The sequence below is a fragment of the Mytilus galloprovincialis genome, chromosome 1, assembly GCF_965363235.1.
Source record: "Mytilus galloprovincialis chromosome 1, xbMytGall1.hap1.1, whole genome shotgun sequence".
NCBI lineage: Eukaryota > Metazoa > Mollusca > Bivalvia > Mytilida > Mytilidae > Mytilus > Mytilus galloprovincialis.
The window spans coordinates 45,742,880-45,765,092 of NC_134838.1; the positions used below are offsets into that span (position 1 = coordinate 45,742,880).

Sequence of the window (22,213 nt, forward strand, 5' to 3'; positions counted from 1 at the left end):
TTGTAACTTAACCTTTTGTATCAGGTCAAATGTCTTTATAATGAACTTACTTGAAGTTATAATCAAATAACCTCATATCAAGACATTTCAGGGGGGACAACTCCTATAAGATGCCATCTAATTGTATCAGACTGAATGTAGCATATCTTCATAACAATTAAGCAGACATTTTGCACTTGTTCTTTTATATGTATCTCTCAAAGTGAGTGAGAAAATGCAAAAACAAGCAAAAGTCACAATTGAGAACTTGACCTTGACCTTTGACCTTGACCTCATTTTCTAAGTTAGGACCTAGGGGACTCAAATAAAAACATCCCAGGGTTATACGGTTATCTGTTAATGAGTTAAATAAACATACCGACAAATTTATTTTGTAAAGGTAGATAACTCCTATTAAATTTCATCGAATCGCTTCGATCCAAATACGCCAAAAATTACTGAGGATGTAACGAACAATTTGTAAAAAGAATTTTGTCGCTATCTTTTTTTGTTACGAAGGAGATACGCTTTGATGATAAACAGTGAAAAGGGAGATAACTCTTACAAAGAAAATGGTTCGGCTTAGCAGGGTGAAATTTAAAAGCGCATAAACTATACGATACAATATGAGAAATATCTAAGCGACATATTGCGAAACAAACATTTATCGCAAGAACAAAAGTTGGCGGAAAAAAAAAAAAAATAATAATAATAATAATAATCAGAACAAAAACAATAAGTCTTTCCACAGAAAAGTGGAAAGACTTAATAATAATCAGAACAAATACAATAGGCTTTCCACAGAAAAGTGGAAAGACCTAATAATCAGAACAAATACAATAGGCTTTCCACAGAAAAGTGGAAAGACCTAATAATCAGAACAAAAACAATAAGTCTTTCCACAGAAAAGTGGAAAGACTTAATAATCAGAAGAAAAACAATAAGTCTTTCCACAGAAAAGTGGAAAGACTTAAAAATATGTTTAAAGATTTTATGCAAACAAACAGGAAAAGGATACAAAAAAACAAAAACAAACAAGGAACATAAGATAAAAATAATTTTGAGGAACAAAGAAAATAGATAGCAGTTCAAGCCAGTTGAAATATAAAAACCATAATTAAAAAAATAGACTATTTTTATTAAAACAAAGTTTTCTCCAGTACTTCACCTTTTAAAAATATTTTATGTCAAATACGATGAAGAACTAATATAATCAATAAAGTGACTGAGAGGTTAAAACTAACTTCTGAAATCAGTGAACCGTATTTCTAGTAGAGGATTAAGATGAAAGGACAAATATATTACCATTCACACCTGGATCTGTTGATTAATGACCATACTACCTACCATAAAAATGTTGGATTATTCATATCCGACTAGACAGATTAAGACATCCATAAAAAGAAGTCTCTATCGGTACTGTATCAAACCATATATGTCTAGAAATTTGTCCGTTCAAAATATTACATACATGTATTGGGGTGCAATTTTTTATTTTTTGCTATAATGATAGGCATTTATGTATTAACTTATTAAAGTTACTGGAAGAAAAAAAAAACACAAATCAAAAAAGATGTCACTAACTTTTTGGACTATATCATATATGTCATATTTTTATACGACCGCAAAAATTTTAATTTTTCGTCGTATATTGCTATCACGTTGGCGTCGTCGTCTGCGTCGTCGTCATTGTCGTTCGAATACTTTTAGTTTTCGCACTCTAACTTTAGTAAAAGTGAATAGAAATCTATGAAATTTTAACACAAGGTTTATGACCACATAAGGAAGGTTGGGATTGATTTTGGGAGTTTTGATCCCAACATTTTAGGAATTAGGGGCCAAAAAGGGCCCAAATAAGCATTTTCTTGGTTTTCGCACAATAACTTAAGTTTAAGTAAATAGAAATCTATGAAATTTTGACACAAGGTTTATGACCACAAAAGGAAGGTTGGGATTGATTTTGGGAGTTTTGGTTTTAACAGTTTAGGAATTAGGGGCCAAAAAAGGGCCCAAATAAGCATTATTCTTGGTTTTCGCACAATAACTTTAGTTTAAGTAAATAGAAATGAATGAAATTTAAACACAAGGTTTATGACCACAAAAGGAAGGTTGGGTTTGATTTTGGGAGTTGAGGTCACAACAGTTTAGGAATTAGGGGCCAAAAAGGGGCCCAAGTAAGCATTATTCTTGGTTTTCGCACCATAACTTTAGTTTAAGTAAATAGAAATCTATGAAATTTAAACACAAGGTTTATGACCACTAAAGGAAGGTTGGGTTTGATTTTGGGAGTTTTGGTCCCAACAGTTTAGGAATAAGGGGCCCAAAGGGTCCAAAATTGAACTTAGTTTGATTTCATCAAAAATTGAATAATTGGGGTTCTTTGATATGCCGAATCTAACTGTGTATGTGGATTCTTAATTTTTGGTCCTGTTTTCAAATTGGTCTACATTAAGGTCCAAAGGGTCCAAAATTAAACTTAGTTTGATTTTGACAAAAATTGAATCCTTGGGGTTCTTAATTTGATATGCTGAATCTAAAAATGTACTTAGATTTTTGATTATTGGCCCAGTTTTCAAGTTGGTCCAAATCGGGTCCAAATTAAACTTTGTTTGATTTCATCAAAAATTGAATAATTGGGGTTCTTTGATATGCCAAATCTTACTGTGTATGTAGATTCTTAATTTTTAGTCCCGTTTTCAAATTGGTCTACATTAAAGTCCAAAGGGTCCAAAATTAAACTAAGTTTGATTTTAACAAAAATTGAATTCTTGAGCTTTTTTGATATGCTGAGTTTAAACATGTACTTAGATTTTTGATTATGGGCCCAGTTTTCAAGTTAGTTCAAATCAGGATCCAAAATTATTATATTAAGTATTGTGCAATAGCAAGAAATTTTCAATTGCACAGTATTCAGCAATAGCAAGAAATCTTCAATTGCACAGTATTGTGCAATAGCAAGAAATTTTTAATTGCACAGTATTGCGCAATAGCAAGAAATCTTCAATTGCACAGTATTGTGCAATAGCAAATATTTTCAATTGCACAGTATTGCACAATAGCAAGAAATATCTAATTTCACAATATTGTGCAATAGCAAGAAATTTTCAATTGATTGGAGTTATCTTTCTTTGTCCAGAATAGTAGTTGAATCAACTGAAATCATTGTTTTATACAATGTACAATGTATATTCACTTTTACTACCAACTGATAAATTAAAACAATCTTTACCATTCAGTGATAACCAGCACCTTTTGTTACATTTTAATATTTTATGATGTATTTAAATGAGTAGTTATTGTTGCAAACTCCATTAGAAATTTGAATTGAGATCAGTTTTGGAAAAAGGGAAAGGGGGATGTGAAAAAAAAATGGGGGGGGGCGGGGGGGGTTAAATTTTTCTCATTTCAGATTTCATAAATAAAAAGAAAATTTCTTCAAACATTTTTTTGAGATGATTAATATTCAACAGCATAGTGAATTGCTCAAAGGAAAAAAAAGTATTTTAAGTTCATTAGACCACATTCATTCTGTGTCAGAAACCTATGCTGCGTCAACTATTTAATCACAATCCACATTTAGAGCTGAATCCAGCTTGAATGTTGTGTCCATACTTGCCCCAACCGTTCAGGGGTCAACCTCTGCGGTCGTATAAAGTGCGCTCTGCGGAGCATCTGGTTCAATGTTGTCCTTAGTTCATTTTGTTTTTTCATTCAAATGTTGTTTTTTTAAATCTCATACATGTCTAATCATCTTTTTGCTTCTAAATATTTTTTTAGATAACATTTTGATTTTTGTTAAAAATTTATTTATATTTTCTTAGTACCTGTGACAATAAAGGTTGAACCAGCAGGAAGATGGTATGAAGCTCTATGTCAGCGAAGAAGACAAAGACATTCTATATCACATCACTCAGTCCACAGTTCAAGTTCAGAAGAAAGTGAAGAAGAAGTTGAGATTGATGAAAATGATGAAGCATTGTTGTTAGGGCTTGATCCAAAGGAATGGAAGGTAATCTTTTAAAAATCTTATTATACCATTGGTTTCTAAATAATTATAATTGCAGATTTGAAAATAAGAATAGAATCATTATGAACATACTTTAAATAATGTATATCATGTTTATTATACATCTTTAAATGAAATGCGAGGAATGATGAAATGATTTAAGCTAGTAAATACATGTAACTTTCTTTACAACAATTTTTATGCCCCACCTACGATAGTAGAGGCATTATGTTTTCTGGTCTGTGGCTCCGTTCGTGCGTTCGTTCGTTCGTTTGTCCGTTTGTTCGTCCGTGCGTTCGTTCGTTCGTTTGTCCGTTTGTTCGTCCGTCCGTTCGTCTGTGCATCCGTTCAGGTTAAAGTTTTTGGTCAAGGTAGTTTTTGAGGAAGCTAAAGTCCAATCAACTTGAAACTTAGAACACTTGTTGCCTATGATATGATCTTTCTAATTTTAAAGCCAAATTAGACTTTTGACCCCAATTTCACGGTCCACTGAACATAGAAAATGAAAGTGGGAGTTTCAGATTAAAGTTTTTGGTCAAGGTAGTTTTTGATGAAATTGAAGTCCAATCAACTTGAAACTTAGTACATATGTTCTCTATAGTATAATCTTTCTAATTTTAATGCCAAGTTAGATTATTACCCAATTTCACAATCCATGGAACGTGGAAAAGGATAGTGCGAGTGGGGCATCTATGTACTTTGGACACATTCTTGTTTCCTCTGTATGAAACCCATGTTTATGATTTTTCCCCCATCTAGCTTAGGTATTGATAGCTTAAGGTCAAATTTGTACTTTTCTGTATTTTTGTAATTTTACTTATTTTGAAGCCAGAAGTGTAATTGTATTTTAGAAACAAGATCACTATGCAGTCCTTGGTTTAAGTAGGTTAAGATACAAAGCTACAGAAAACCAGGTTAAGAAAGCATGTGAGTACCAGATCATCATTTGAATGTTTTAGAAAATTTCATTAGAGGATGATCGTCTATAAATTAAGGACTGCTTCAGTCAGGATTTAATCAGTATTGAGTATCAATTTGTTTACTGTTAATTACACGCTGATTGTAATGAGATATCATCATATGATCATATTTATACCAATATTTATGTTTAAGGGGCAAAACAAATTTGTTTATTTAATAATTTTACTCAGATTTTGATTTGATAGGTCATATTATTTGGGTAAATTGAAGGCAGATACATCTCTGCCAATTTAATCCTTTAACTCATTTGATTATTTATGCCCCCATAGCTAAAACATCAATATATTTGAATTAGTACGTTGATGCTTGCATATTTACAGCCAGAGGTATTTGTGTCCTATAGATTTCTTTATGTTTTTAAGTTATTAAAACTTTTTTATATTGAACTTTTTTATGAATGTTACATGTACACCATGTACACTGTTTTTGGTTGTTGTTTTCCAGACAAACAGAAAGTATTAAAACATCATCCAGACAAAAGGAAGGCAAGAGGAGTGAAAGTTAAAGAAGGAGAAGATGATTATTTTACATGTATAACTAGAGGTAAGATGTTCATGATGTTTATCTTCTTTACTTCATTTTCAGACCTGCCAACTATCCAGATTTTGGTGGTATCATCCTGATTTTCATACCTCAACCCGAATCCCGATATCGAGATCGTAAAACATGTAAAAATTTTGATTTTCACGAAAAATACCTGAAAAAATGATTGGTTACTGATTTTGAAGTTTTTCTAATCAACAGTAATCAATTTCTAAAATTTTTTAATGTTACATGGCATATCATTTATGACAAGTTTACAACCATACGTTAATCAACGGCCACAACAGATGTCATAATTTGTTGTGACAAGAAATCGGCTTATCTGATGGGCCATACAAATCTTTTTAATTCATTAATTTTTAAACAGTATCGGTCAGTCAGCATTTCATTCATTTATCATACGTATCCATTTGCAACTTTGCCGTACTTTCAAGACAAAATCGTAATTAACTGAAAGACGAAACTGCAATGGACTGATAAGAAAGCAGCGTTTATTTTGAAATCCATTTAAAATTTTGAGATCACAGACAGAAGTGTTTCTGTCCAGTTCTGATTTTAAAATCGACGCCATTTTATATTCACTTCTACTGTGTGTAAGCCTCTGTCGGTAAGAGCGCCTCTGAACACAATGAAAGATAACTCAAATTTTATTATTTTATTATAAGATTAATACTGATAAGACTAACTCAAAATCTTTTTTCACCCTTCCTACTTTAGGACATTTAAGTTGAGGTCTTTTGGGTCATGGTTGAAAGATAAAAAGGTCTTTGGAGGGGGGAAAGGGGAGGGTCTTCACTTTAAATCCTTTGTTTTTTTATGCCATTTTTGTCTTGCCTTGAGGGAGTCAAAAAGCGAGACATAGGTATGCTGTTTCCGGCGATGGCAGCATCAACAATATATTAGTTTGTTATTAGGTCTAGTTTATGGTGAACCACAAGTGGTAGGTCAATCATATTTGGTATGCAGTTGTATAAGCATTGGTATATCTCATTTCCATGGAAATTATTTGGCCCTGCCCCCTCAGTCATGGTCTATTGACTCGAAACTTTTGCTTATTTTACATGTATTAGTAATTTATGCCAAATTAGATATTTACCCAATGGAACATGGAAAAGGATAGTGCGAGTGGGGCATCCGTGTACTTTGGACACATTCTTGTTTGAATATATTTTCCACTGTAATTACTGGGCCAAGTTCGTTATAGCCAGAGATAATTGTAGCAACAAGAATGTACAGTAAAGTAAGATCTACAAACACATCACAATCACCAAAACACAATTTCGTCATGAATTTATCTGTGTCCATTGTTTAATATGCACCAAGGTGAGCGACACAGGCTCTTGAGAGCCTCTAGTTTAGAAACCACGAAATAAAATCCCCATGAAATCTTATACATATGATATGTTATATAGACACAAAACCATGAAATTTTAATCCCACGAAAATTTATGTTTCTACAGTAATTATCAATAAAAAAAGTTCTAGTATTTTGTTAAATATGAAAAATAAGAAGATGAACATGTAGGATGGTTGCAAATGAGACAACTCTCCACCAGAGACCATTTGACAGTGAAGTTAATAATTTTTAGATCACCATACTGCCTTCAACAATAAGCAAATACCATACCTTATAGTCAGCTATAAAAGGCCCAAAAATGACATGTACAAATGTGAAATACTTCAATCCAAGAAAACTAATGGCCAGATTTATGTACAAAACAATGAACAAAATAAAACCCAAAGACATGTTTTACAGCAACAAATGACAACCACTGAATTACAGGCTCCTTATTTAGGACAGGCACTTCCAGAATGTGGTGGGGTTAATCATGTTTTGGGTGCCCAACCCTCCCACTAACCAGGTACAGTGGTATAACAGCAAAACATGAATAAACTGAAAAAAAATAGTTAAAAAGGGCTTACCTCATCAGAGTGATTCAAAGAAGAAAAAGAAGTATTTTAAACAAACACTGACCAGATGTGGCAGGGTATTCATACATCTCCACAACAATAAAGACATTAAGTACAGATTTGAGAGTAGTCACAGTTACTGAGGGCCAGTTCAAAGCCAATAACTTCTAATAAAAAAAAAATCATGTAAGTTTTTTTTTCTGAACATATACATGCACATACTAACATGACTAAGTTCAGAAATAATTATTCCACTATAAGGGCACTACTAAAAGCGTCAATAGAAATCCTGTAGCGGTTGACAATGCTTAAATGTAATTTCAGCACGGGAAACATTAGGCAATCCAATAAATAAAAGATCATTTGATAGTGTAGCACCTATCGAAATCATGAGGTGATTGATAATGCTTATATGTAATTCTAATGCAATTATTTTGTATCAATGGTTCTGATTGGATGACAGATAGCGTAAAATTCTCTATCTCCTTGTCTGTAACTAAGGAAGCCGACATTTTGAATTGCTGAATGTACTGACATGTTATTTCTACAATGATAAGCCAAAAAACTCACATGTTGCACCTAAAAATCTTCTTTTTATCAAATTTTATTACATTCTGAAGCGGCACAGAAGCCAGAAAACGCCAGGTGTTTATGTTTGACGCTGGAAGCATACCTATGACGTCACCTGGTGTAGGGACCAAAGAAGATAACAGTTTTTCGCGGAATTTTCTCTAATGAAGATTTTATACTGAAATAATGATTGAAATTTAATTGTGAATTTGTTTTGCATTAGAATAGAGATAACTGTATTGTATTTGAAGCTTTGCGGACGTCCATCGGTAGTTTTACTGTCGAAAATACCCGTTTACCTGTCTCCGCTACGTGTCGCCAGGTAAACTAAATTTGCGACAGTAAAACTACCAATGGACGTCCTGAAAGTTTCAAATACAATACAGTTATCTCTTAATTTCAGCACGGGAAACATTAGGCAATCCAATAAAGAAAAGATCATTTGATAGTGTAGCACCTATCGTAATCATGAATGATTGATAATGCTTATATGTAATTTCAGCATATGAAATTGAAACATTAGGCAATCCAATAAAGAAAAGATCATTTGATAGTGTAGATCTTATCAAAGTCATGAAGTGATTGAAAATGCTTTAATATAATTTCAGCATGGGAAACATTAGGCAATCCAATAAAGAAAAGATCATTTGATAGTGTAGATCCTATCAAAATCATGAAGTGATTGAAAATGCTTTAATATAATTTCAGCATGGGAAACATTAGGCAATCCAATAAAGAAAAGATCATTTGATAGTGTAGATCCTTTGTTTGATGATGATGTTCCACCAAATAATGCAAATTCAAAAGAACACTTCTTTGAAGAATTTACTCCTGCTTTTGAAAGAAATGCAAGGTAAGAACTGAAAACAACAACACATGATTTGAAATTACAAGAGTTTCATTAGACCTTTTCTAACGGTTACAAAAAGATTTTTTACCTGAAATTTCGTGGAGAGAAGAGGTCAGACCATATATACCAGTGCTAACTATACAAGCCTGACTACCGTATACAATATTAAACATGTTTAACTTGTATAAGTCAATAAAGAATTGTTTGATGATTTATTGATAGGATATTCATACAGCATATTTACAGGGCTGGTATTGTTACTAATATTGTCACAACAGAATTTCTAATACAAAAAAAAGACTATTGTTTATATGTATTAGTTTTGTTTCTATTTCCTTTACACAAAAACAGCATATTTACTGTGTTATTTTTTTGTTTTAGAGTAATGAAGTTTAGTTGAATATTAAATAATTCAATGTTTTAAACAAAATTATTTACAGATGGAGCACAAAGAAAAGAGTACCAAGTTTAGGAAAGCCTGATACAAACTTTGAAGATGTAGACAACTTTTACTCATTTTGGTAAGATATCCATCTTTGTTCACACATATATTTGAGACTTGTATACTTTGTTCATTTTGTAAAGGTTCCAACAGAAGAAAATATAGAAATAAGGAGAGTTGGAATGATTTGCCAATGATAAAACTATCCAACAAAGTTCAAGTGAAGTGGAAGTAAGCAATTACAGGAAACCATAAAGCCTTCTACAATGAGAAATACCCTTATAAGTATACTGTCAATGAATTAATTGCTCTGACCTCTGTGGCAATGTGCTCTGAGGTTGTTTGTTGAAACCCACTCCTAGAAAGGTGCTTTCATCTCGAGTCTAGATTTACCACAATTATCAATTTTTGTACCTAAGTTGGTGGTTTTCTCTAGTACTACTGCTTCTATCACCAGGTAAAACTGGCTGCTTTGATACAGCCATGCATGCATTAATCACAGACACTCAGTCAATATTCTTTACTGTAGATTTGTATTTTTGTTTTATAGGCCTTAGCATGGTTTCAAATATTTACAGTAAAAACTACATAGATTTCATTTGTTCAGTTTTTTTGTTTTTTTTTACTTTAACTCACTTATATATAATACTGCTATATTATAACTCACTGTTGTTAAATGTTACTAACATGTAAAATTGAACTTTATTTATAAAACTATGATGTAATGCATACAATTGGTCAAAACACTTCAAATAATGTTTAAAAGAAAAAAGTTTTGAAATTTGAGACGGTTTGTAAATTGAAAATTGGAATTAAAATAAATCAAAATAATTTCTAATTTTAGACATGGACTAATTGTTTAAATTTTTTAGGGAACAAAATTGCATTATGAAAAGATTAAAATAGCCAGAAAGACTGAAAAAAAGATCTGTTAAGAAGTTATCACTGTGATAATAATTATTGACATGCACATTTAAACAAGATATGAGTTTGTTAAGGGCATACGATACAGTTACAGGGAATGTAATGACGTTGCTAACGTAAAATGTTATTTTCGCGACGTCAAACTCTGACATATCGGGAAAAGATGCATTTTTCGACTGATTTTTATCATTCAAACTGATTTAATTTGATAACGAGTGCATGGACCCCTAATTTTTAAAACAGCAATTTGTTTCATTTTGCAAGGAGATTATGTGACCCAAATTTTATAAAACTGTAAATAGCGCAATTTTTTTAATTTTGATAAACATGCAGCAAAAAATGACATTTTTTCCTCTATTCATGAACATTTGATAAATATAGAGTTATTTCGGAATAAAAATTGCATAATTTTTAATGATACTTATAAAATACAGAAATTACCGATAATTTAACAAAAACCATTTTGTGTTTATCTTTTAAAACAAAAAAGTTATGTCTTTCTTTCGAAAAAGAAAATACGGACACAGATCTGAATTTTGAGCAAATATACAAAATTTCGAACTCATTTTACTCAAAAAGTAGCACATGAAGGTATATTTTTTATTACATATTTGATTTAATGAGGTAAAAAATAGCCTCTATCCAAATTTTCATCAACTTGTAAATACAGTTTCAATACTGTATCGTATGTCCTTAATCTTAAAGTGACTGTTTATACTAAATGTTTGATTATTTTAGGTATAAATTAGAATCATGGAGAGAATTTTCATACCTTGATGAAGAAGAAAAAGAAAAAGGAGAAAAGTAAGATATTTTAACAATTTAAGTCCTTCAGAGTTGGATTGAAACATTCGTACAGAGCATGAAGGTTTTGTGATAAAGTTTATATGTACGCTTCACAAATTTTGAAATTGTAAGAAGATTTCTTACCTCTTTTTCATACTGAAGGCTGCAACATTCTGGATATGTTTGGTATTTGTTTGTATTTTTTATATGTTTGTTTTTTCTTGTGAAAATAGGTGTTTCATTGAATATTTTCAAAATTGTACAGATGATGGAAATAATTCTATTTCATAGTTTTTTTTATATATTTATATAGTCGAGAAGAAAGAAGGTGGATTGAAAAACAAAACAAAGCAGCTAGACAGAAAAGGAAGAAGGAAGAAATGGTTAGAATAAGACAGTTAGTTGGTATGTAAAATGTTTTAAAGGTAGTATCTTTTAAAGTATTAAAACTGTAGAATACAAAGTACTGAGGCACAGATCCAATTTGACAAGCAGATGGAAAGTAGATAATGACCTCCTACCACTAAAGGACAAGCAGATGGAAAGTAGATAATGACCTCCTACCACTAAAGGACAAAACATATATTAAAAACATAGGATTTTTACAAACCATCATTGATAGAAGTATTTATGATAAACCTTTGTCTCGTCTACACACCAGAGAATGTTTTGATCAATTTCATGAAACTTCTATGCAGTGTACATAGTTTAATCATTTTGAGGAAACTCCTTTTAGAGTTCGTTTTTCCAGAGAGTCTTTTACTGTGAGATTTAAGGCAATTTTACTCATAACTCACACTTAATAAGAGTAGTCTTATGCTGTTGTTGGGATTAATTAAAGTAACTACATGTTCAAAATCTGGTGTTCTTAGGACTGCAAGTGTCCATCTGACTTAAGTAAAATTTTCACATGTCATGTAGCTCAAGTATACTTCATTGAAGATATTTTAAACTTAACACTGTTAAAGTAAGTTCCTTTTCAATTTTGATTATTTTCCATTTGCTGTTCCAGAGTTATTGGCTTTAATAAAAGATTAAAGACATTTTTTATATGATATTGGATAACCTATCAAGACTTTTTGTTAGGGTCATTTTGCTGACTTCTGATTAAATGCCTTTAACAATTTTCTATTATTCTTGGAACAATTTCAATAAGCATACAACAGGCATATTCTTCCCTCATTGGACAGCTGTTCAGTTTTTAACTAGTAAATAAGGAAACATTTTCATTTTTGATAGTGAAACATTACTACTGAAAAAATGTAAACCCCAAAAACTTTTTAAATAACAGTGTTAGATGTGGTTAAAAATTTAATATTTCCTGTTAATATACAATTCTTTTGTAGATAATGCATATGCCTGTGATCCCAGAATACAGAAATTTTTAGATGATGAAAAGGAAAAGAAATTATCAGTGAAAAGAGCAAAACAAGAAGCAGCTAGACAAAAAGTGGAAGAGGAAGCTAGGGTAAAATTTCACTGAGCATTGTCATATTAATTTAATTTTATTCATCAGATTTTCCATGTCAGACAACAAATCTATGGCTTGTATGAAATATTTTGATTCTAGTAGAAAAACTTACGGTAATAAAAAGCTGAAAAGAACATAATATAAGTGTGCCATGTGTGTGACGTCTATTTTACCCTTTGTAATATTATTAGTGGTTTGACTCCCACATCAGATATATATACTTACAGAATGAATTGTTTATTGTTGAAATCATTTGGTACTGGCTTTGTTTGATATAGATAAAACAGCAAGCATTAGATGAAGAGAGAAAAAGAAAAGAAAAAGAGGAAGAAGAAGCAAAAGCGCAGGTATTTAAAAAGAAGATGTGGTTTGATTGCCAATGAGACAACTCTCCACAAGAGACCAAATGTTCCTTTTTTCTCCAGTTTGTTGCTTAAGTATGCACAACACACTGATGTAACAAGGTTTGTTCATGACAAATTACGTTGGTTTTTTTCAATACTGTAAATTCAGAAATTATTGCGATGTTTTTATTATTGCGAAAAATGCGACAGGGTTATAATCGCAATAATTTAAGCTCGCATTTTGTAATATTTTATCTGAATGAAAAAGGATTTTTCTCAATATCGCAAAGATTTAAATCGCATTTGAATCAAAAATGACAAAATCGCAATAATAAGTGCACGTAATAATTTCTGAATTTACAGTAATCAAGACGAGCTAATGTAAACTAAAAAATTATTCAGGATTTTTTTCAATCAGTAAACCAAATTGAATAGAAATCATATAAATGTGTGAACCTTTCGATCTTCCCTATAGAAATACATCTTCAAAGAAAGTACATGTAATTAAAAAAAAGATTTTTAAGGACTATTGTTAACAAAAAAAGAGAAATATTTTTAAAATGCCATCAATATACCACAGTTGAGATCATCAAATTTTTCACCCAGACATAAAACCAAAATGTAGTTTTTTGCTACTCTGACAAAATGCTTAGTGGTCTTATCTTTTTTTATAAATAATCTATATGTGAAAAAGAAAGATTAAGCCTCTTAATACTTTTTGGGTTTCTGTCCACGGAGTTATATTGAATTGAAGATAATTGACAGTAAATATTTTATTTTTTTTTCTTAATTCAGGCTGCAGCATTGAAAAAGGAAAAAGATCAACAAAAGAAAATCTTCAAGAAAGAAAGAAAAACATTAAGAACAGCAGTAAAGGTATTTTGATATCAGTACGCTACTCTGCTGCTACTGGCTATAAACTAATTGTGACTTCCTAATAAACTATAATTCTGTAGTTGAAGTTATATTTTTTTATATTATAAAATGAGAATGGAAACGGCGAATGCATCAAAGAGACAACATCCAGTCAATTATAGCAAGATATAATTAATAAAAAATATGATACTTTTCAAGAGTGATTTTGAAAGCAAATACAAAGTTTTAAAAAGTTTTAGAAAGTTGTTGCAGGGATCTCTACAAAAGCAGAAGTTTTCCATCCTTTAATTTTTTAGCACCAACATTGCATTTTTGTTTTTTACAAGATTTAGTGATAATGTCAATAGTGTGGTATGTATAATATTTCCTTTTTGTATTTCAGGATTACAGTTACTTCACTGATGTAGACGATCAAAGAGTAACAAACATGACTGATGTAGATAGACTTGCTGATCAGTTGTCTATAATTAAGTAAACTATTTCTATTATCATTATAACATATTTTTTTTTTGTTTTTTGCATGAATATTTTTCCCTTTAAAGGACACATGTTGTGTATGTTCTTTAGTAATTAATGCAGTACAATTCTGTTTAAATTATCTTCAGTAATTAACTGGGTGAATAGTGTTTCTGTAGGTTATTCAAAGTTTAGTAAAGTCCTATATATTTGCCTTGTATAAAACATCCTGTTCACTTTATTTGATCACTTGTACAATTTTACAAAAGATAATTTTCAGAATCTAACCTTTAGATATTATTTGGTTTCAGATTGCAGTCACTGAATCAAGAGCTAACATCAGGGGATGAATCTAAAGCCAAAGCAGCATTTTTAAGAGAGGTATAGGAATGTTGAAGTTTTCTGTGTTTTCCTTAATTGATATTAACATTTGAGGTCAATATTTGGTACAATGTATTTATAAAATGTATACGGTCTTTGTTTGCTGCTTAATCATTGGATGCTATTGGAAAAGAAAGGCAGTATTCAATACTCATGTATTGAAGACAAAGTGACAATCACATGGCAAAAAAATCAAAGAGGAAAAAAAGACGAAAAAAATCATTACGAAGAAAATTAAGGACTTGAGCCTACAAAAAAAAACCTTGGGTGATCTCAGGTGCTCTGATACAGTAGGCAGATCCTGCTGCACTAGCTTACAGGAGAAGTTGAGAAACATCACTTTGATTTATTGTTTTAGGATTTGTGATTTATTGATGCCACTTTAAATAATGAGTTGTATTATTTATTCACTTTTCCCTTGATTTATTTGCTTTTATAGAATGAAATTTACACAGATATCAGTAGGGTTTGGGATACTTTCATGCAGAAAGTGGGTTTAACTTGTTAGTAGGGACTCTGCTTTTGAAAATGTAAAATTGATAAAATATGTGGTGGTAAGATTCTTTTTTACAAGACACAAGAATGAAAGTAAAAGAAATTTATTTGCCAACAGGTTGAAGAACTAAATAGACTGACAGAGGAAGAGAAAAAGAAACAAATGGAAGTCATCCATAAACAATCATCAGGAGAGGGGTCACAGGCAAAAGGAAAACTTTGGAGTGAACAAGAAATACAAGCTCTTATCAAAGGAGTTAATTTGTTTCCTGCAGGAACAAAAGATAGGTTAGTTTATAAAACTTGATCATTTTCAATGTCTTTAATTTGTTTTTTTTTTGGGAGGGGGGATCATGGTATGTCTATGTGGATTAAGCAAAGAAGAGCTTACTTATGTGAGACCTGTACAAAGAACTTGTAAGAAAATAAGATTTAACTACTACAATTCAAGTTCCTCATAAGTAAAAACAAGAATGGTTACCTCATTTTACTTATGGAACATTTGGAAATAACTATGTAAGATCTTCCAGCATGTCATAATGTAACATATTATATGCCACTTTCATATATTTGGACTTGGAATTAATATCTGGTGTTAGTCAAATAATATTAATCAAATATGTGTTTTTCTGTCAAGCTGTTTCTTGGTTAAGGAGATTGATGTATATATAGATTCCACACACTATTTCTTCACTGATGACATATAGATTTTCAAATTTAGAATAAGAGGCTTGTAGAGTGGAGAAATATTGTATAGCATGGGATTGGGAGGTGGGATCTGTTTCTCGTCAATATTTAGACTTTTTTTTTTATGTTTTGTAGATGGGAAGTGATATCTAAATTCATCAAACAGCACATAACAGATAGCAACAAAGGTGCTAAGGATGTGTTAGCAAAGGCTAAAGATTTACAGAAAAATGGTATGTTCTAATAAACATTGTTAAAGACTCAGAAAGTAATCTGTTCACTCTACTCAATAACAATAATAGTGAGGCAAACAGAAGTTTGTATGGTATGGTTTGTATGGTATATGATGACAATAGTAGAGTGACAGAACTAAACACAGAAATTTTATGTTTGGCCTTACAATAATAGGGAGGTCTAAAGTTTATACTGTTCAACAATTGTTGATTGTTGGTTGCTTAATATCCACTGGCAAATATTTCATGCATGTTCAATCAGGAGGATGTAGAGAAACAGAGTATTAATATCAAGAATAAAGCTTCAATAATGTTACCAATTTTGTACTGAATTAAATTGTTAATTTAATCCTCAATGTCATAAACTAGCAAACTAAAAAAAAATCACAAATTTGGTTTTGATGAAATCCATGTTTAGTTTTGTAGATTTACGATAATAGAATTTTTGCATGTAACAGAAAATCTTTGTTTGTTTACTTACTTTCAAGTTCTTTTGAATTTCCAGATTTTGTTCTGAAAATGGAGGCCGACAAGAAAGCATTTGAAAAATTTGAGACTCAGCAGAAATCCAAAGTAACATGTGAAGCTCAACCAAAGGAAGGAGTTACCAGTGAAAGGTTTGAAAGTAAGTGTCTATTGAATCTAAAGTAAATATCTGAAATACAAAGTAAATAGGTCAAATCCAAAGTACAGAAGAGCTCAACCAAATGAAAGAGTTACTAGTAAACTATTTGAAAGTAAGTGTCTTTTGAATCTTTGAATCTGAAGTATTCATGGAATCAACAAAAATTTACATATGCTATAAACAAGATATTTCTCTTCATATTCTGGATATCAAAAGAGATTCTAATGAAAAACTGTTCACTTCAATACTTCCACTTGCATGCCTCTTCATCTATTTGCAATTTCACTTTGCTACTTCTGTGTTTGAGGTCTATTTTGCAGACTATTTATGTCACAAAAGAGAGCATCATTAGGGTGAATGATTTTTATGATTAAACACCTTAATAATTTAGATGGTATGACCATTGTGTTTTTCCAGGACAGATCTCGTAAGTGAGATTTGTTGAACAGCCAATTCCACATTTTTGTGGTATTATTAATAATTTTCAGGTATAGTAAAACTTCTGGAAATGATATATAAATAAATTGTAAATAATGAAATAAAATGAAATATCCGTGTAAAATGTGCGTTGTGTTGAAGTTTTCTTTAAATTATTTTTGTTTAAAATGACTTAATTGTGACACTACATATTCTTCATTGTCATGTTTTATTGTATTTTTTTTGTAGAGGTTTACGAGCAGCAAATAAGGGAAACTGGGACAAATCCAGCACCTTGGACAGCAGAGGAGCAGAAAATTTTAGAACAAGCTTTAAAAACGTTTCCTGCCAGTGTAGGTGATAGATGGGAAAAGATATCTGAGACATTACCCACCAGGAGTAAGAAAGATTGTATGAAAAGATATAAGGTATGACTATGAAGGATACATTGTTATTGTTATGATTATGTAAGGACTGGGCAGTTCAAGATGGAAGGTTCAACACCACAAAAGGAAGGTTGGGATCGATTTTATGCATGATGGTCCAACCGTATGGGAATTAGGGGCCTAAATCAAGCATTTTTCTAACTTCAGGATAATAACTTGTGTATAAGTATTTCGATTGCCCTGAAATTGTACCACAATGTTCAATACCACAAGTAGAAGGTTGGGTTTCATTTTTGGGGTTATGGTGCCAACAGGGGGGTAATTGCCCAAAACATGCAGGAATTAGGGGCTGAAAAAGGACCAACAAGGATTTATCTATTTTCCAGACAATAACTTCTGTCAATCAAGGCAATAAAGGAGAGGCTGTGATTGAGTATGGGGGTAATTGCTTCAATGGGGGATTCAAAAAGTTTGGGAGCGGGCAGATTTTATTAAGGAGTTCATTTTTTGTTTGTTTTAAATTTCAAATTTTTTTTAAAGTTTCAAGAAGAAATTTCTAACTGCACAGTATTGCACAATATATTTCTTTGATTTTTGACCATTTATTTTCTGTCAGAAACCTGTTTTATGTCTAAAATTTGATCACAATCCAAATTCAGACAGTATCAAGCTTGAATATTGTGTCAAAATTTGCCCCAACTGTTCAGGGTTCGGTCTCTGCGGTCGTATCAGGCTGCACTCAGCGAAGCATTTTATTTGTTATTATTTTAGATATCATTATAGTATCTAATACTATCCATTTATCTAATTCTATTAATTATAATTTTAACCTTATTTTGCATGATTTTTAAAGCATCGGTAAGTACAAGTAAGCGACCCAAGCTCTTGAGAGCCTCTAGTTAGGTCAAGTAGGAAATTTTGCCAAAGGGTCTTTTTTTGGCTTATTTTGTAACAATACACCTTCAATTTATACTTCTCAAAAATAAAGCATTGAACAGTATTATAATTTGCCTATATTTTACAGGAATTGGTAGAAATTATACGAGCCAAGAAAGCTGCAAAAGATGCAGCTGCCAAGAAGAAGTGAGAAGAATAAACAATGTGATAAAAAACTTGTAGATGGACATAATATATATATAGACTACTGACAAATCTGAAATTACTCCAGTACAATTGTTTATGACCATTCAGTTAAATGTTCATTACAAAAAGTTACATGTATAATGATTAAGAATATGTATGTCATGTCAAATAGTCATGTGATAATACAATATTCCTGTATTTTTTCAAAAAATACTTAACATATTAAACTGTTATTTTCTTGTTACTGTGTTTGTTTGATCATTTTGGTTTGGTTCACATGTCAGTCTCTTTATTCGTCCTTCTGGCTCACCTAACCTGATCTCAATATAATTTAAACCTAATGTCATGGGCATAAAGTACAGGTAAAGTTTGATTGAATTTTTTTTAACCAGTCAAGTGATATGTTTCTTAAATTTGGAAGCATCAATACAAGATCTACAAAAATGCCAATACTACTGAAATTGTTTGATGAATCCTAATATGATTTATTGCCCTTAATTATTTTACGATTATTTTCAGAATTATCTTAAAAACTAGAATTGATAAGTAGAAGCTGTAAACAGCAGTCTTACAACAATTATTTTGTCTGCTTTCAAAAGTACCATATGATTGAAAGTTGATTTTTTATAACATGATGTCATAGACAATAAAACTGCAGGTAAAGTGTAATTTTGACAGATTAGATATTTACTGTACCATTGTTTTTTATGCCCCAGCTGTAGCTGAGGGCACATTAAGTTTCACCCTTGTCCATCTGTATGTACGTACGTCCCAAAATTGGTTTCCGTTCTTCAACTTTATCAACCAAATTTTATGAAACTTATACACAATACTTATTACCACAAAACACAAACCAAGTTTAAATTATGGTGGCATCACTTTTACCATTCTAGAGTTATGTTTTACAAATGAAAAAAATGCTGAAATTTTTGTTTCAGTTCTCTCACTTTAGTTTGCCACAACTAAATGTTCTTAAACTTGTACACAATACTTATTATCACAAAACACAGGTCAAGCTTGAAATTGGTGGCTTCACTTTACAGTTCTAAAATTATGCATCTTTTCAAATGGAAAAATTCCTGAAATATTTGTTTCAGTTCTCTAATTTTAGTTTGCCTCAACCAAGTGTTATGAGACTTTAGCACAATGCTTATTACAACAAAACTCATATCAATTACTTATTGGAGTAGTGTCACTTTTACATTTCTTGAGTTCTATCCTTTTATAACTTTATATACAAGCAGGGGCATCATCTGTGTCCCATGAACACATTCCCTATTATTTTTTCAAAGAAAGGATATGGTGTATTATTTTATGACTTTGGGTCTACTCACACTTTACAAAAACAGGAACTTTAATGCTTTTAAAGGCTTACACTTGAGGAAAATTAAAACCTCACAGTAACATAAAGCACTGTTTTAAGCAGAATTCCTGTAACCACTGTTATCTGGAAATGCTCAAACTTAACTTTGATATGAAGGTTTATATTTGTCCCACCCAAGGCAAGAGGAACTGAGATGGCATCAGCACATTTTGAACAGATGGTTTTGAGATTTGATCTTCAACCATAGAAGTTGACTTATTGGAGAATGGGAAAGCTCTGGGGGGTTTGTTCAAACAAATACGGTGGGAAGATGAATGGAAAGTGAAATTGATGATAACACTTTTGTTTATTGTACATACATATAGTATCACTACGCTATCAATAGAATTGTTGACATGGTTTACCGTAACAATTGAATGGACAAAAAAACGGAGCCTGTTGTGCTTTCAAGGATGCTTGGGTATTTAAAACTGACTCTAGGCAAGACAGGCTGAGATGGCATCAGCACGTTTTTGAAGCATAGAGGAGACAAGGGATTTCAATCGAATGGACAAAAAAAAGCATCCTTGAAATCGCAACAAGCTCCTACGACGGAGCCTGTTGTGATTTCAAGGATGCTTGGGTATCTAAAACTCAAGGCAAGACGGACTGAGATGGCATCAGCACGTTTTTCAACAGAGGGTTCAAGCATAGAGGAGACAAGGGATTTTACGATGTCGCTAGTGTTTTCGGGGAAAGAGAGGGTGTTTGAGATTTGAGCTTTGACCATAGAGGTTGCGTCACTATCGGAGAATGGGAAAGCTCCGAAGAGCATGACGTAGAGCATAACTCCCATACTCCACATGTCGGCTTTCATGGTGTTGTGTTCCATTCCCATAATAACTTCGGGGGCAGCGTATGGGAGGGTTCCACAAAATTCTTCAGATTAGGCAACAACAACGGTTGATTTGGCAAATCCAAAATCGGCCAGTTTGACACATCCATTTGATAACAAGACGTTTTCTAATTTAATGTCATTGTGGGCGATTCCGTTTAAGTGGCAGTATTCGACTGCTTTGACAACTTGAGAGAAGACAGAGAGGGTGGCTTCAACGGACATGAGGCCGTTTTTCATTATGTATTCAAAAACATCTCCGAATTCAGCGAATTCCATCAAAACGAAGGCAAATTCTTCGGCTTCGATGATTTCAATGGCTTCGACAATGTTTTCGTGTTTGAGGCTGAGGAAAGCTTCAAACTCAGTAGAGGTTTTGAGGACTTTTTTAATTGCAACTTTACCGAATACTTCGCTAGAGGCGGAGAAAACTTCTTCAGTTAGGGCTACAACGTTTGAAAGTCCACTGTTCAATAAAAATTCCATTTTAAATTGGCGTGAATTTAGTGTAATAAAGGTATCAAAATACTGAAATTCACGCCTTATATAGTGATATGGCTGCTACGGACTGTTCCAATAATTGATGCTCAAGGGTGGAAAGTTCAAATAAATGCTTTCTTACACAATAAAACAGTACACTATTGAACAATCTCCCCTTTTCATTAATGGTAACTACTCTTACAAACGGTAAACAAAGTATTTGGTTGTACTAGGGCATTTATCTTATAAGTTCACCGTGTTGCCTTTTAACTGTGGTGTTTACCGTAACCATAAACTTTTACGATAAAGGTTTACCGTAACCCAACAAGTCATTATACAGTTCAGTTTACCGTTTCGTCGTATGCAATAATTACCACAGTAAGCCAAATGTAAACCGATGAAATCATTTTCGTTTTAAAAGAAGATATGTGTTACCAATATATTTAAGTTATTGGGATTAGAACACGATTCCACAAAATATATAACTATGGACTGACCATAAATTCTTGTTTACTGTAACCACATGAAATCGGTTACTAAGCCGATTCTCAAACCTTCAATACAAAGAAAGTTAGAGGATTGTTAGAGAATAATAGTCAACTTGTTTTCCATTTCTCCCCAAACCCATGAACCTCCGGCTGTAATTTTAAAATGCATTCTTGTTTACCGTAACCGCTAAATATATTAGTCCCATAATCCCATTTAGAATATCTTATGTTATCCTCATAAGCTACAGCTTGCTTTGTTACGGGATTGTGCGGTGATACGGTAAACTAGAATAACAATTAATGAATAGACTAAGTCGTAACTTGCGCCTTCTATTTTTCTGTTTCTCTGCATTCAAGGTTTTTCGGAAGAAACCATTTTTAATTCACGTCACAGTAAGTCTATTAATGAAAATAGAATGAGTTTGTTGAAACACAGAAGATGGGAAGATGAATGGAATATAAAATTGATTGATAACACTTATGTTTACCGTACCCTTATATTGTATCGGATAAAGGTACGCTAAAGGAAAATGTTTACATGGTTTACCGTAACAATCGAATGGACAAAAAAAAGCATCCTTGAAATCGCAACAAGCTCCTA

General features: G+C 32.0%; 1 protein-coding gene across 1 annotated transcript in view; it reads left to right on the forward strand.

Annotated features, from left to right (window-relative positions):
• The window catches only part of LOC143075819 (dnaJ homolog subfamily C member 2-like), a 34,345-nt gene extending 15,658 nt beyond the window's left edge, over window positions 1-18,687 (forward strand). Inside the window, exons 2-18 of the mRNA XM_076251380.1 lie at window positions 3,801-3,988; window positions 4,837-4,912; window positions 5,411-5,509; window positions 8,699-8,843; window positions 9,281-9,361; window positions 10,945-11,010; window positions 11,306-11,397; window positions 12,339-12,460; window positions 12,742-12,810; window positions 13,603-13,683; window positions 14,066-14,154; window positions 14,451-14,520; window positions 15,134-15,303; window positions 15,838-15,935; window positions 16,441-16,560; window positions 17,227-17,405; window positions 18,388-18,687. Of these exons, the coding sequence (XP_076107495.1) occupies window positions 3,801-3,988; window positions 4,837-4,912; window positions 5,411-5,509; window positions 8,699-8,843; window positions 9,281-9,361; window positions 10,945-11,010; window positions 11,306-11,397; window positions 12,339-12,460; window positions 12,742-12,810; window positions 13,603-13,683; window positions 14,066-14,154; window positions 14,451-14,520; window positions 15,134-15,303; window positions 15,838-15,935; window positions 16,441-16,560; window positions 17,227-17,405; window positions 18,388-18,450 (1,808 nt within the window). The 3' untranslated portion in view covers window positions 18,451-18,687. The remainder of the gene's footprint in view (window positions 1-3,800; window positions 3,989-4,836; window positions 4,913-5,410; window positions 5,510-8,698; window positions 8,844-9,280; window positions 9,362-10,944; window positions 11,011-11,305; window positions 11,398-12,338; window positions 12,461-12,741; window positions 12,811-13,602; window positions 13,684-14,065; window positions 14,155-14,450; window positions 14,521-15,133; window positions 15,304-15,837; window positions 15,936-16,440; window positions 16,561-17,226; window positions 17,406-18,387) is intronic.
• Window positions 18,688-22,213: the final 3,526 nt, after the last annotated feature.